This window comes from Dendropsophus ebraccatus, chromosome 9 (assembly GCF_027789765.1).
Source record: "Dendropsophus ebraccatus isolate aDenEbr1 chromosome 9, aDenEbr1.pat, whole genome shotgun sequence".
Classification (NCBI taxonomy): Eukaryota; Metazoa; Chordata; class Amphibia; order Anura; family Hylidae; genus Dendropsophus; species Dendropsophus ebraccatus.
Window position 1 is genome coordinate 47,218,555 of NC_091462.1, and position 14,916 is coordinate 47,233,470.

The window sequence follows — 14,916 nt, forward strand, 5'->3', positions numbered from 1 at the left end:
TTAGTTTGAAATATTCTATTTCAAATAGAAGGGACCTATCTGAATAAGTAGCTATGCAATTCCTGGAGGACGCTGGCATGGCCACCATCATGACAGGCGGTCATCTTTAAAAACCCTCGAAGCAGATTGATCACTCTGGAGTAGTAGATGACAAAAAGTGCTAGATCTCTGCCGGTGGTCCAGGTCTTTATACCATCCAGCAGGCTAATTTGATTTATTTGCTATATGATGCATTAATTATATGTTAAAAGTCAGTTTTTTAAGGTGTTGTTTGTTTTCTGTTGCAGCACTGCTGTTTGACTATGGAAACAGAGAGACCCGATGGATACGTAACTAGTAAGTGACAATTTTTTTTTTTTTTTTAATCCTGTGTCTGCCATTTGAGATGTTTATGCATACTTAAAGGGACAGGACTTCAATATATTGTTTAGGACCTTAAAAGGTCCTCCACATTTCTCTTTGTGTTCTGGTAGTCTTAGGGTTAAGAGGTTGGTTTGTATCACATATCCCTATACAAACACCTGTTACTAGCCCTTGAACTTGAGGCTGCAGTATCTTGAGTGGTCATGTTTGCTTAGCTGATGGAGATGGCTGGATATGGTAGAACTCCAGCCACTATGGTTCTGTCTTATGTATACAGGTAGGATTTCACAGCATGCAACAATTTTTTTTTTTTTAATGAATTCTCTTGATTTCATTGTAAACCCTTTTACATGCCTGAGATTATTTATTGCTTGTTGATGTGCGTAGGGCTATTATAATTCACTACGGCACGGAAGAGTTTGGGAGCTGCAAGCTGTAAAAATTAAATAAGATTGCAATAATGACATCTAATTTAGTAGGACAAGTAAAATCCTGACATTTACAGATGGCATTTTCTCACTTTTTGCTAAGCATTGCTATTTTCTAATAAGGCCTTTGTTTACAGATGGGAATCTTGCACAGTGGTACAGTACAATGTGGTTTTTTGTGTAGCGTCATGTGTGTAGGGTATGCTGTATGCTAACATCCATTAAGCATGTACTTGGCACAGGGACATTTCTTACTTACCTGGCACCGTGCCCTCAGCTCCGAGTCAGATGTGGGTTATCAAGCCGATTTCACCTGCACATGATTTGGCTTCAGTAAACTTTCCAGATGATGCATGGACTATTAGCTTGGATCCATAGTATTATTTTTTGGCAATAGGGGTTACTCAACTCTCGGGCTCACTACTAAGTTAATATAGCCAAATGATGGACTAATGTCTGAATTGTTGCATTAAAAGGCTTATTTGAAACTTGTTTCTCACCTGGTGAAAGGGATTGGGCAGCGGCTGATATGATGAAGTGCTCGCTGTGTATGTATCTAAGTTTATAGTCTTTCCATCAATGACATAGAGATAAATACCCCCTTTCCTGTTGAACTGCTTATGTTTTCCGTATAACCTTCTATATACATTTTTAATATATTACGACATACAATCCCCCCCCCCCCCATTACAACTTCTGCCACTACCACTGACAACTCTTGGGTTAGATCATTCCGGAGGGTTTACGCTTTGTACAGTCACCAGGAAAGATGTCAGGTGCTATACTGTAGGTCTCCTGGAGCTTAGCGGTGTTTAGTATGGGGTGAAGATGATAATATTTAGAGTCACCTGAGAAGAATAGGATCTGGTATCACTGTTCAAACCCCTTGCAGATATTAGTGTCGTCTTCATGAAATATTCAGATATATTAATGGAGGACGACATACACGGTAAGAGTTATCAAAGTTACTAGGAGCCTTGACGTATTCAGTAGTGCTAATAATAATAGCTGCAAATCACATTACTGCTAACACGGTGTACTCACTGCACCAACTTAACTTCCTAACACTACTGGTGATTCTTGTGGTTTTCACATTCTCCTAAGGAGGACAGATTACATACATAGTGGACGAAAAGTATTAGATTTTCCATTGTGGTCTCCATGAATAGTGTAATGGTAACTGAGTCTTACTTTTTTCTTACCATGATGCGAAAACTGGTCAAGTAGACTGGTAATATCTACGCTTTCCTTACTGATCCGTCTTAATTCCTATTCCATAAATGTCAGTAGAAACCTACTTAGCCTTCTAGGCCCATATAAAGTTATGTGGCTATGAAACTGCTGATGGTCTCCACCTTAGGTACATGTGTCTATCAGCCACTACTTAGGAAGGGGCATGAGGCCTTCTGTCTATGACACTTCTCCTTGTCACATCAAGGATTATACCACTGCCGCCATAAGAATTTGGGCCATAGCTATAATCTTATAGAAGTGGACTGTAAAGAAACTCTAAACAACTCTGATTTAGTCGTCATATGCTTCATGTCTCGGAGAAATGTTGCATATTCCATTGGAGGATTTATGACCTACTTTCGGCCATGGTGTCATATGGCTTCTGTAGTAAAATAATAGCCCTATAATGCATGTCAGACTGTCAGACTGGCTCCTTCATTCTTTAAGAACCTCCACATATCACACATTTATGGAATATCCTGTGGATGTGTCATACATTTCTCTTATCTAAAAAAAAACAAAAACTTTAAATTTCTTATATACTTTAAGTAGTGATGAGCGAAGTTGATGAATGTTCACATTTGGCATCTGACTCCCGCTGCCTGGAGAAGATTGATGCGGCAAAAAGGGAGTCCTGGAAAACATGGGTACAGCCTGTGGTGGTATTCAACTTCTCTAGCGACCAGGAGCCAAATGCCAACCATTTGGGTTCGGAAGAACCCCGACAATCGGCAAGTTTTCACATCACTACTTATAAGTGTTTCTTTCCCCAACACTGATAATGGGTACTATAACTACAGGATAGGCCAGGAACACACACATGGCATCACTTATTCCATTATTTATACCATTCCCTTCATTCCCCTCTAGATCTATGGTTGTATACTGACCAAGTGTGCTTTTGTACTTGTTACAATGTTAGTTCAGGAGAAGCTTTGCTAGTACACCTATACATATATTAGTTCTTAATCTTTTCCTTACTTTTTGCTTTATATCTCTTTCTATGATGGTTGTTACTGATGGGTGACTTTAAATAGTATTTTTAGCTATAGAATTGACTGCAGTCCACACTATTTTGTGCGTCTTCCCTTTTTATGTGTTTGTATGGTGAGTACTTCTAGCAGTTTATACCACACAGTTGTTGCATGTATTTGTTGTTACTTTTTGATGCTTTAAAGGCTCATACTGGTAATAATTCTTAACTTGTAAGGAGTCATAAAATCCCTAAGCAGTGGAATGCCCTTCTAGCTGGGAATTGCATCCACAGGAAAGAACATGTTAAGACTCTGGAAGAAAACATTCTGAAGAAGAAAAGGATCCTGTTGCAGATGTGATTCCTCAGGAGTGTTTTTTTGGATGGACACTGGTGCTTGTGCTCACTCCGCAGGTCTTCATGTCACATTCTAAATGGTGTAATTAGTTTATTGAAAAACACTTACAAGAAGCTGTAGATCAGGGGTAGGGATCCTTGGCTCTCCAGCCTTTGGCTGTCCAGGCATGATGAGAGTTGTAGTTTTGCAACAGCTGGAGAGCTAAGGTTCCCTACCCCTGCTGTGGATGGTATCAGAATAACACAATAAATAGCCATCTCTGGCAATGATGTAGGAAACTGCAGCTATGCATAGTCTACCTTTGTAGTTTTTTTTTTTTTTTTTTTACACTACTGACTTATTTTACTGACTCTTTGCAGTCCATACACTGGATTATTGCTGCTCCCAATACTTGTCGGAAAACTTTCGGCTATATTGTTAAATACTATTGTTACCTTCATATAAGACTTACCAATAACAATTTAGTTCACATCTGCATAGATGTAGCAGAGATGAGTTTGTCATCTACCCCTTTGAGGGTGCATAGCTGTACGTAGGTATAACTGTGCTGCTATCCTATGTAAATTTCCATATTGCTAAGTGTGGTATCATCATGCATTGTGAAAAAGGACCAGCGTACTTTGGATGTGTATGGCCAGAGCAGGTCTGCTACATGTGTAGGGTTAACTGTACTACATAGTACTTTGGAAGCTCCCAGTCACTCTTTGAGCTGTAATTCTGGTCTCTTGGTTGCTACATTCCTGACGTTAGTCAGGCTCTTGCCCCACAGGCAGATTTCTAACAGGTCTTCTTTCTTTCTGTTTTTTCTTTTCTTTTCCTCAACCAGGTGATAATGAGCTTGTGCCCGAGAGGGACCACTCCAATATGGCTATAGATTTGACCTCCTGCACACCTAATGGGCAACATTCCTCCCCCAACCACTTGGCAAGCAGTAAGTCAACCATATCTGTTAATAGATGTCTCGCCAGAGCCATTTGTATGTCTGTACAGAAAAAAACAACAACTTTTATCTATAGATTTCCTCTGCTGTCTCGTTGGGTGACTGGCACAGAACGTAAAACATGTCTATTCTGAAGTCATCATCTTTAATTATTATAAAGCAAATTCATAATGTATAATTATCCTTCTAATATTTAGCAATTACTTAAAATTTCCCTGTAATCTTTGGCAGAATTTTCTGATTTAAGCCTCATTCCTGGCAGCTGTACTCACATTGGTTTTTCACTTTTGAATGCTTTTACGATAGCAGGCTTATAAGCGTCATCCTGCAACTTGTTCTTAGCACATCTTTTTACTAAGATGACATATATTCCCAGGCCTTGTGAAAGCATCTTCATAAAAAGGCTATGTTCACATGTACTGAAAATCTTGGGTTAAGGCTACACTGAGATTTCGGCCAGTAAATAGATTCATTTTAACTATTGAGTAACAGCTGCAGCCCACCAGATTCCGTACAAGTTCTCGGACTGAAGCTGGGGCTTTATACATAAGATTAAATCAGTAGCTCTACAGAAAGTCGCAGCATCACCCCTACTGTAGACAACCAATTGGGGTTATTTTTGTAGCATGTACGTAGATTTTTACTAATAGCATTAGTATAAAACAGTCGCAGAAACTTCAGCACCCACCTATAGGTAACCCTTCATGCAACCTTGCTGGGACTTTTATAGGTCTGTTTATTTGTAGTAGAAAAAGTTCTATAAAGCCCGGTGTTCAACTTTTTTTGGTCGTGAAAAACTTTAGTACAACTTTTCTAGTAGTGTATTTTACTTGTATTGTTAGAAGAGCTAAAGTTATTAATTTTTCCTTCTCGTTTTACAATGATTGCTGTGCCACCCTCTCAAATTTAGGATTAAATACCTTGATTTATCTAGGCAGCTGTCTATAGTATTGGACATTTACAGATAATAAAAAATATGACCGCTGGCCAGTCAGTCGCCACATGCACTGGAAATTACTCAGCATTTTGTACCTTTTTGGGTTGTTTTCGATTGAACCCTATGATATCACTATTGATGGACCGTTCAAAAAGTCAGTATAATTTGCTCCTGAACTGTATTGCTGCCTGGAATCCATACATATCCACATATAAATGGTAGTGTGCCTTTAGATCAGTATATGTGGCAGATAAATGTTATACAGACACATTTTTGCACCTTTATTATGGCTAAATGTGTAAGGTCAGCTGCCAATCCAATTGCCCAAATTGACAGCATCCTTGGATTTCATATTACTTTCAGGTAGGGTCATAAGACCCATGGCCGAGCCGAAATTTGGGTCCCTTGTATGGGTGCAAAAATGCATCCATGCATTTAAACAAGCTCAACAGGCACTGTGATGTATCTACTGCACAGTGGTACTCTTAGATCTATTCAAAACCTATTGTATCAAGTGTTTTTAGTGCAGTTATTTTGCCACGTTTCTCCCATTGACTTGAGCATATGTCCCGGCATTACATTAAAAAATAATGAATTCAGATTTAGTGTTAAATATAATTTAAATATTCATCGCTCCATTAGGTTTTGGTCAAGTAATTATTTCCATGTGCCTTAAATACTTAAATTGAAAGTGTGCTGGATAATTATTTTTACTGCGGCAGAACCATTCTATTGATAGCTCTTCTTTGCTGGAAGCATTAAGTTTTACACTTTCAATTTCTGAAATTCTAATGAGTCCTCCAGAGCTTCTACTGTAAGACGAATGTTCCAGGGCTGTCCGATAAAACCCACCACAATCCTGAGTAACTGTCTGAGTGTGGTCAGTCTTAATAGTTGAACGTGATAAAGTGTGCAGTCATTTTGCTATGGCAGAGGTAATTCTCCTTCCTCTGTGGCCATTCTCAAGGACTTTGTATGTTCGGGAAAGGCCGTTTCACAGAAGCGTCATTTGACTACAGGCAGCAATGCTTCTGCTTTAGCAAACATGACCAACTATACGTCTGTCTCTTGAGAACTGAACACCTCATCTCCTGGAGCAGCGGTGTTAGTTTCTCCTGGGATCCCAGCATTAGATAACACAGCCAGGTGATTCCTTCACAGGTGTTGCTCAGCGTCTCTGCTATAGCTCTGCTTAGTAGATACGTCCTATTCATGCCTTATTCTAATGACTGTTTTATTAAGGGATTGTAATTTACAAGCCCTGTTGTAAACTTTTCCCCGTCGGAAGGGAACCAGCACCTCTCTCTTTTCCAGGGGATTACAGTAAACTAAGGAACATTCATAAAATTAGTGACTAATTTAATCGGCTTAAGCCCAGGGTTATATAGAGACTTATGTGGTGGAACGGCTGTATTAGCAACTGTCACGAGACCATTGCCGTCCATAGGAATAAACCATGGTGGGATTACCATGCCTATGTGATTCCCAATATAATTGTAAGTTGCTTCATTTATCCAAAATGACTCCTTACCCTAGAAAAATAACGTAAGGTACTAGGTGTCTCCTTTCTCTATAAACTGCTCTTTATGCCTATTGTAAAGATAGAAATTAGGTGGGGCTTAGCTACTTCTATGTAAGGAAGAGAGCCTGAATGGTAAGTTAAATAGGGACTGTGGTTTCAACAAATTTTGCTTTGGTGAATGGTATAAGCAAATATAAGAAGCTTTGTAATGTATCTTATCAGACAAAATGCTCCTTCTCTTGTTATCAAGCATCTCCCCCTCCTGCCCCTGTAGAACTCTTTACTGTCCTGAGGAACAAATTAGGAAAATCTATGGCATGAGATGGGATTTGAAGTGCCTGGGTACGCTGGGAGATAGGGGCAGCTATGTAATAAGATATCTCACCACAGGGCTTTATACACAGTTAAGACTGCTAAGTATTGCTTTATCATGGCTTCCATGCCTCTGCTGCTTTTTAGGATATACGCAAGGATGAAAAAGTGCAGTGTGTGTGTTTGTGCGCCTGTGTGTGTGTGTGTGTGCAGACATAATAGACATAGGGCTTAACCCACCAGCACTGGGAAAGCTGAAAATTACAAAGTTCGCTTGGAGAGCAGATACATTTAGAAAAAACAGCATGCATAAGGTATATGATGGCCAGAGGTAGTGCGAATTCTCATCTAGTTCAGTGCTTTGGTTAACACTCTCCATGCTTTGCTGTTTCTATGTATACACAGTGCTGCCTCCTGTATCTAATTCCCCCTCTTTTAGCCTGTTCGCAGCAGCAGTTCAGTGGCTAGTGTAACCCCCTTTCCCTACTGTGCTGCTGCTGTTTTTAAGTAACCCGGTCTCCCTCCACATGCCATGTATACTGCATATATTCCCCAGCACCGTGCCAACCTGTTCACCAGCTCTGTGTCATGGCATAGCTAAAGTAAAGGAAGTACCTGTGTGTGTACTACTGGCAAACAGCCCACCCTTGGTCACTCCCCCTGAAATGAAGAGACTGAGAATTATCTACACAATATGGTTCTCAATAAGAACACTAAATTCATCTTATAACCCCTCTAAAGGGTTAATATAACAAAACCATGTAGGAGGGGGGAATGATATAGAGTGAAGAAAAATGTATGTGACTACAATCAGGTGCACACTTTACTTGGGTGAGTCATGAATCAAAGGTATGTGTATCCCGATCCTGAAGATCCCAGGAGTAAGAATAGAAATGGAACCTGTGGTGAAAATAGAACCTAATAAGACCCAAGTCACATTACTCTATGGGTCCTTGCTGCCATTATACTTTGGGGTTCTGTCAAAAAAGTTGATGTATATGGTGGCCGTAGACTTAAAAGGGGTAGTTTTCTGGAATTGTCATTAGCATAGGCCATTGATGACTGATTGGTGGGGTGCCAACAACTGCCCCCCACCTCTAGTCAGCTCCAGCATATACTGTACACAATGAGCAGGGCCAGAAGCCTCGGCTCCTCCGTTCATTGTGTCATGGCAGTGGGACAGACCAATTGTAATGTACTATGCTTTTGTGACACCCCACCCCTCCCAAATAAAAAAAAAATATATGGTGAATGGACATACAGGCTTCGCACCTGAGTCTAATAATCACTGACAAGCTGCCACCTTGTCTCTTGTTCTCTTACCTTAAAGTGTCACTGTCGTATTTTTTTATTTTTTGCAGAAATCAATAGTCCAGGAGATTTTAAGAAACTTTCAAATTTATTCAAATTCAGTTTATTAGTCAAATATTTCATTATCTGCATTCAAAAAGACTTTCCCCAGGTCCCCCTCCTCTCCTTTTTCTTTTATTCACTGCTCATTATCAGGAAATCTCGACTCTTTTTTTTACATCAGTCGAGCCCTGTCTGTTCTATGGAGAGGGGAGGAGGGAGCAGGGAGATTAGTTAGCAGCAGAGAACAAAGGATTACACAGCGGGACCTGTGTGAAAGCCATATTCAGAAGTCAGAGAGTTCAGTGCTGACTTCAGAGGAGATAGCCCGGTGATGTAGCTGTAAATTAACTCTTTGTTGTCCTGTTTCGGCTAATAAACCCAATTGCAAAGTTTCCTAAAGTCTCCTGTTCTATTGATTTCCGCAAAAAAAAAAAAATTAAACGACTGTGACACTTCAAAGGGTAACTTCAAGTATATTGCATTAAAAGTGATGGCAGAGGATGTGTGGTCCAGTTGCATTGGAAGCCCCCATATTTATTATTATTATTATTATTATTATTATTATTTAGTAGTAGTATTTGTTGGGGTGAGAGCTCCAAATGCTTACTTCAGAACATGTCCATGCAGTCAAAACACCTTCTTTAGCCTATATAGCATAGCATTATTGCATTCTTAGTAAGTTTATTTCTTCTTTGGAAATAAGAGAACAGACCCCTGTGTGTGCCCACTCTCCGTATTGGGACAGGTTTTAGTTGGTGCTGCTACAGTGTAGAGTTCTTCAATGTTACCTGAGCCTGCAATTCATAAAACATTCTGACCAGAGGTCACCTTGCTCCTTCTACTACCTAAGACTCCTGTTTTGCCGGTTATTGTGGAGGAAGTCTGCCTTACAGCTCCACGCTATCTGTGTCTGTTTGTGGTATCCAGGTCCTTTTCTCTTTCCTGCAGACATCATTCTCTGACAAATCCATACACAATAGCCGAGTAGACTGGATCCAGCTTCTTCTATAGAAAGAACCCTACCTAGCTGGATTTTTCTCAGTGTTGACGGGTGACAAAGGGGAGTTGAAAAACAAGTTGTTTAATGGGACAAGCGAAATGATGATGTAGCGTAGCATAATTTTATGTAAGACAAAGGCAAATACTAAAAGGAATTGCTCCCAACAAGAACTAAGGCAAAGTTTTGTTCTGCCCATTTTCCTATGGCAGAGAATTCCGAGAGCTTAGGACCATAACTTGTAGGATAGATTGAGGCTTCATAGTCTTTTTGACCTGTAATAAAACTTCTAAAGTTAAAATAAAGTTAAGCCAGTAGAGACATTGGGGGAGATTTATCAAACTGATGTAAAGTAGAATTGTCTTAGTTGCTCCTAGTAACCAATCAGATTCCACCTTTAATTTTTCAAAGAATCTGGGAGGAATGAAAAGTAGAATCTGGTTGCTAGGGGCAGCCGAGCCAGTTCTACTTTACACCAGTTTGATAAATCTCCCCCATTGTTTTTACCAATTCAATAATAGTTATAGGGTGTACCTGTTGCTTTTCTCACTTAAATTTACAGTACAGGTCATGCTCGCCACTCAGGTTTTAGTTTTTTAAGGGTTTTATTTATTTATTAAAGGGGGTTTATCCAGGATTGGAACAGCATAACAGTTTCCTTTCAAAAACAGCACCACCCCTGTCCTTAGGTTGTATGTGATATTACATCTACTCATTTGACTCCAAAGGAACTGAGCTGCAATACCACGCGTGAGCTAGGACAAGAATGGTGCAAAGTAACAAAACTTGGGGTAAAACCTTTAAAGTATGACATCTGTTAAAAGTTTGTTTTCTATGTATTCTGTGCTTCTAGGTGGATATACCATTATACAGAACAGTGCAACTACCTATATAGGGTGACAGAAATACTGCTCCCAATACAGCTAATGTGGCTGAAAGGAAGTAGTGGCTACTTCCTGTTCAAGAAAGGCAGGAGAAGTATGAAACTCGTATTTCTGAGCTTTCAGACATAGCTAGACTTTTGTTTTTAGCAATTACGTTAAAGAAGCAGTGTAGGAATAAAGAGAAGGCTCTTCTATAGAAATTGCACAACACTTGCCCGTGGACTGTGTATGGTATTGCACTCAGCCCTTTTACAGTAAGTTTATTGACAGTAAAGGCACTGACACTTTTGTAATCCTCGTCAAACCCTTTATTTAGAAATAACACTTACACTTTTGAAAATGGAAAGTTATTTAAAGGGGTTATCCTGTGAGCTTAAACACTTCTATCTTATTTAGGGTTATATTACAGAGGCCAACTACAGCCCGATCATTTTAGTAAACGAGCGCCAATCTGCTAGATTGGCACTTGTTTACTGGACCTATTAGAAGGCAGATAATCGGGCAGTAAGGGCTGTATGGACATTGCCAGCCCTTGCTTAAACACCTGATACCTTACCTCTCCCCACACCTGGTGTTCTCCCTGCAGCAGCGTCTGAGCAGCCTGTCAGCCATCGGCCGTGCATCGCTATTACACATAGCGATGTGTGGTCACTGCCTGACTATTTTGAAGTACAAACGTAAACCAATGATCAGCCGATGATTGTTTTATTCGCTGATCGTTGTCTCTATTAAATGGAGCGATAATTGGCTGAATCGTCCCGATTCGGCTAATTATCGCTTCGTGTAATAGGGCCCAAACTCCCCAGTGCTCCGGTTCTGGCCACGTGCTAACACTGCCCCAAGGCGTTCTCCCCACTTGACCGAAAGGGCCACTCAATATGGTGAATTTAGTGGTCTCCTAACAGGAGCCACCCCTTGGCTGAGGGATATATGGCAAGTCCTGTGTTTTGAGACTCCTTAATTGAGGCTCCACAGACATTTTTACATATTTATTTTTGCACCTAGGTTTTCACTATGTTGAGTGCTTTAACAAGCACCCGGCAGTGTTATCTTTGGCTGGTCCCCCAGAGATTAGTGATCTGTTTCCTGTATGGCTCCACTAGACATTGCTCCCACCTAGCCAGAATCTTGATCTGAGGGGCAACACCCCGAAACAGCTGTATGTGGATGGATACCTGGCTTTAGTATTTCTCTTTTCATATCCTTAGACTCGTAAATTGAGTTAAATATTGACTGAAAGGGCCACTTAATATTCCTTTTTTTGGAAGGATATGTGGCTAGCCCTTAATTAAGGATCCACTGACTATTTACCATATTAATAATCTTTCTAATGGACTGGTGTGGGCCACACCTCTGAGACATGTTACTAGTTGTGACCGCTGCATGTGGGCCAAACCTGACTTACAGTACATGTGGTGGCCAGTGGCATGGTTTCACCCACATGAGACTGTTGCACTTTACTACATGCCCTGGTGGTGTGAACCACCCCCTTGAAGCAGCACGCTGAAAACTATGTCGACCTGTGTCAGGAATCGTGGAAGGGAATAGGTTTTTATTTCTCAGGAAAACCCCTCAGAGTTCTATTTATGCCGGCCCTTACATCCATTCTTGCTGACATTTACAATGGTTCATATGTCTTGTCTACTAAATAGGTTCTATGTCAGATTCCTAAAGAACACACGTGTGATTTCTATCAGGTGAACATTAAGTTTTATTTCTGGCATTTAAAAACTTTAATGTTTTTACTTGCCCGATATTTACAGGTTTAAAAATAATGACATGTAAACTACTGTATATCCCATGGCCCAGGTATTACATGGTCCTAAAAGAGGTTTCCTACAATTAAATATTTTATCTGCAACACATTAATGAAAAACATTAATAAAAAAAAAACTTGTATCTAAGTATTGCTTTTGCATAGGTGTCATGGTGTGCCCTACTTTTCCCATGATTCCTGTTCCTTCGTACCATGTTACCCTGTGTTCACATAAGTGTTATAGGCAGTTCATGTTGTCAAAGGGGAAACCATGAAAGAGCCTGTCAAGCTCCAATGTAAATCATTGGGTCTGTCCGATACCATTAAGGTCCTGTTACAATAGACCCAGCACTGCACCATGGCTTCCATTATGCACTGAGGCCACAAAGCTGATGTAAACCAAGATCAATAAAACAAAATATTAACCATATTACTTTTCATTTTACATTTTCTGTCATTTCTATCAGTGAAATGTTTTATCTTCTGTCTCACCAGTGATGTCTTTAGAACTAGATAGTGTAGCATCAGATTGGTTAGGTCCCAGACGTCTAGAAATGTCATTCGCCAAGAAAAACCCATTTGCGTTTATAGGTCAGGCACATACAGCTGGACAAGAGAAGCGTGCATTGTTTCAGATTTCAGAGCGAAGTTTAATTTTGTGTGCTAAATAAAATAAAAGCCCTAAAAATAATCTAAAACGTTATGGATAGTACCGCCATTAATTTAGAATAAAAGAAAAAAACACCCCCAGACTTCAATAGTAAAGTACAATCTGTGATCATGATTTACCATCCTTTCCTGATGACTCCTGTTGAGCATGTGCAGAACTCATGCGCTACTCATGCAGCAACTCACAAGCTTTGGGTACAAGTTATAGCAATGTACATTTTTATTTTGGATCCTGTTTATTTTAGTCTTTTCAGATCATATAATGTAGTGTGTGCTTTAAATATATATCACACCTATCTTTATGATCTTGACTTCTACTGCACTGCATCAGTTCCCTTTAGATGTTAACGGTATGTCTTACATTGCAACAGTCGGTATGAAAATAAAGGCAAATAGTAGTAGGCACTGTAGTAGTATTATGTCAGAGTAGTGCACACCATTGTCAAACAAAATGACCGATGTTGTACCAGCCGTACAGTGATGTCATAAGTTACTATTAAAGGAGAAGTCCGGCGAAAAATTTTATTAAAGTATTGTATTGCCCCCCAAAAGTTATACAAATCACCAATATACACTTATTACAGGAAATGCACATAAAGTGCTTTTTTCCCCTGCACTTACTACTTCATCAAGGCTTCACTTCCTGGATAAAATGGTGATGTCACGCCCCGACTCCCAGAGCTGTGCAGGCTGTGGCTGCTGGAGAGGACAGATGGCAGAGGGACACTGAGGGACACAGGGCACTGGAGAGCAATAGCTCTCTGCTGCTAAAGGTAGCTTTTCTTTCAATGCTTGATGCTAAGGGCCCTATTACACGTAGCAGTAATTGGGCGAACCAGGCCACCTCAGATGATTATCACTCTGGGAAATAGAGACAACGATGAGCCGATAACAACGATCATCGGCTGATCACGTTGAATGGTCTGACACCAAAATCATCTTCCTCTGACCGCGCATTCCTGCGTGTAATAGTGATTGGCTAAGAGACTGCTTTAAAGCTGCAGTTATGGTGTCGGAAAGCAAGCAGAGGACAGAAGACCTGGAGCGTGACGAGGTAAGGTATGAACTGTTTAGGGCAAGGGCGGCATATGAGAACTGTTTTAGTGTAATCTACTGAAAATTGTGGTTGGTGCGATTCTTCAGCAGTAAAAAGCACAGCTAATATACAGTAATTATATCAGGCTTGCTTTAAGACTTGCTTTTCTAGCTGGTTATGTAAAATTTTTCGATAGGTTGGGAAAAGTTCTGGGTTTCAGATGGAGGTAAGGAAAGCAAGAAGATCCAGTTCTGATTTATTGTCTAAACAACCCTTGTCAAATTCCACCTTCTTATAGGTATTTTCACTCTCCCTCCAGCAATGCAGTTATTATGGGTGAAGTTCAGAGTTCTTTTTTTGCAATTATAAGTTCTCCCTAAAAACAATCTGTCTGTCTGGCCCTGTCCATCTGCCTTTCTGTGTAATTGCTATAGAAAACTATGCACTTATCTGAGTCTTTGATGTAGAGCGTCACTAGCTAAAGAATGTTTAAACACCTATATAGCAGTTTTGACTGCAAGGTTAGGGAACAAATGTCCTGCTTCTAAAAATTTAAAGGGGTCATAGAAATTCATGGCTGCCCCCCCCCCCCCAAAAAAAAAAATTGTGGCACTTGTGTTCCACAGGTTGCTCTTTTAGGAAACTGCAGCAATGTTTTTCTAATCCTGTAGGGAGTTTTATTGTCCCCTATCTGCTGACATTTGTTCCCATGCAAGAGCCAGTATGTAAGTAAGGCTATATTCCCACTACATTTCTGTACCCTTTTAGGCTCCAAGTTGGCTATGCCTCTGCACCCTTATATATAGCCCAACATAACTATTAACGTTAAGGACAGTAGAGATGAGTGCAACTGGAGCATGCTCAAGTCCATTTATTCGTCATTTAAATTCTGGTGGCTGAAGAAGTTGGGTTTAGCCCTAGGGAGTCAAGGAAAACATGGATATGGCTGTATACACTTTCCTGGACTCCCTAGGGCTACATCCAACTTCTTCAGCCACCAGAATTCAAATTTCGATTGATCAGACTCGAGCATGCTCCACCTGCACTCCTCTCTAATGGGCACATTATATACTCTGTTTGTGCAGATATGGGGGTCTTCCATGTGAGGCCCACACAGAGTGGAAATGGACTGAATATAGTCGCAATGAGACACAT

The 14,916-nt window shown here is 40.3% G+C and overlaps 1 protein-coding gene across 5 annotated transcripts in view; it reads left to right on the forward strand.

Annotated features, from left to right (window-relative positions):
- The window catches only part of IKZF2 (IKAROS family zinc finger 2), a 68,695-nt gene that overhangs the window by 7,099 nt on the left and 46,680 nt on the right, over positions 1–14,916 (forward strand). For 4 of the 5 annotated variants that reach the window (XM_069983208.1, XM_069983209.1, XM_069983210.1 and 1 more), the window contains exons 2-3: positions 288–336; positions 4,182–4,286. In XM_069983208.1, the coding sequence (XP_069839309.1) occupies positions 303–336; positions 4,182–4,286 (139 nt within the window). In that variant the 5' untranslated portion in view covers positions 288–302. The remainder of the gene's footprint in view (positions 1–287; positions 337–4,181; positions 4,287–14,916) is intronic. The other variant, XM_069983211.1, reaches the window with a different exon arrangement.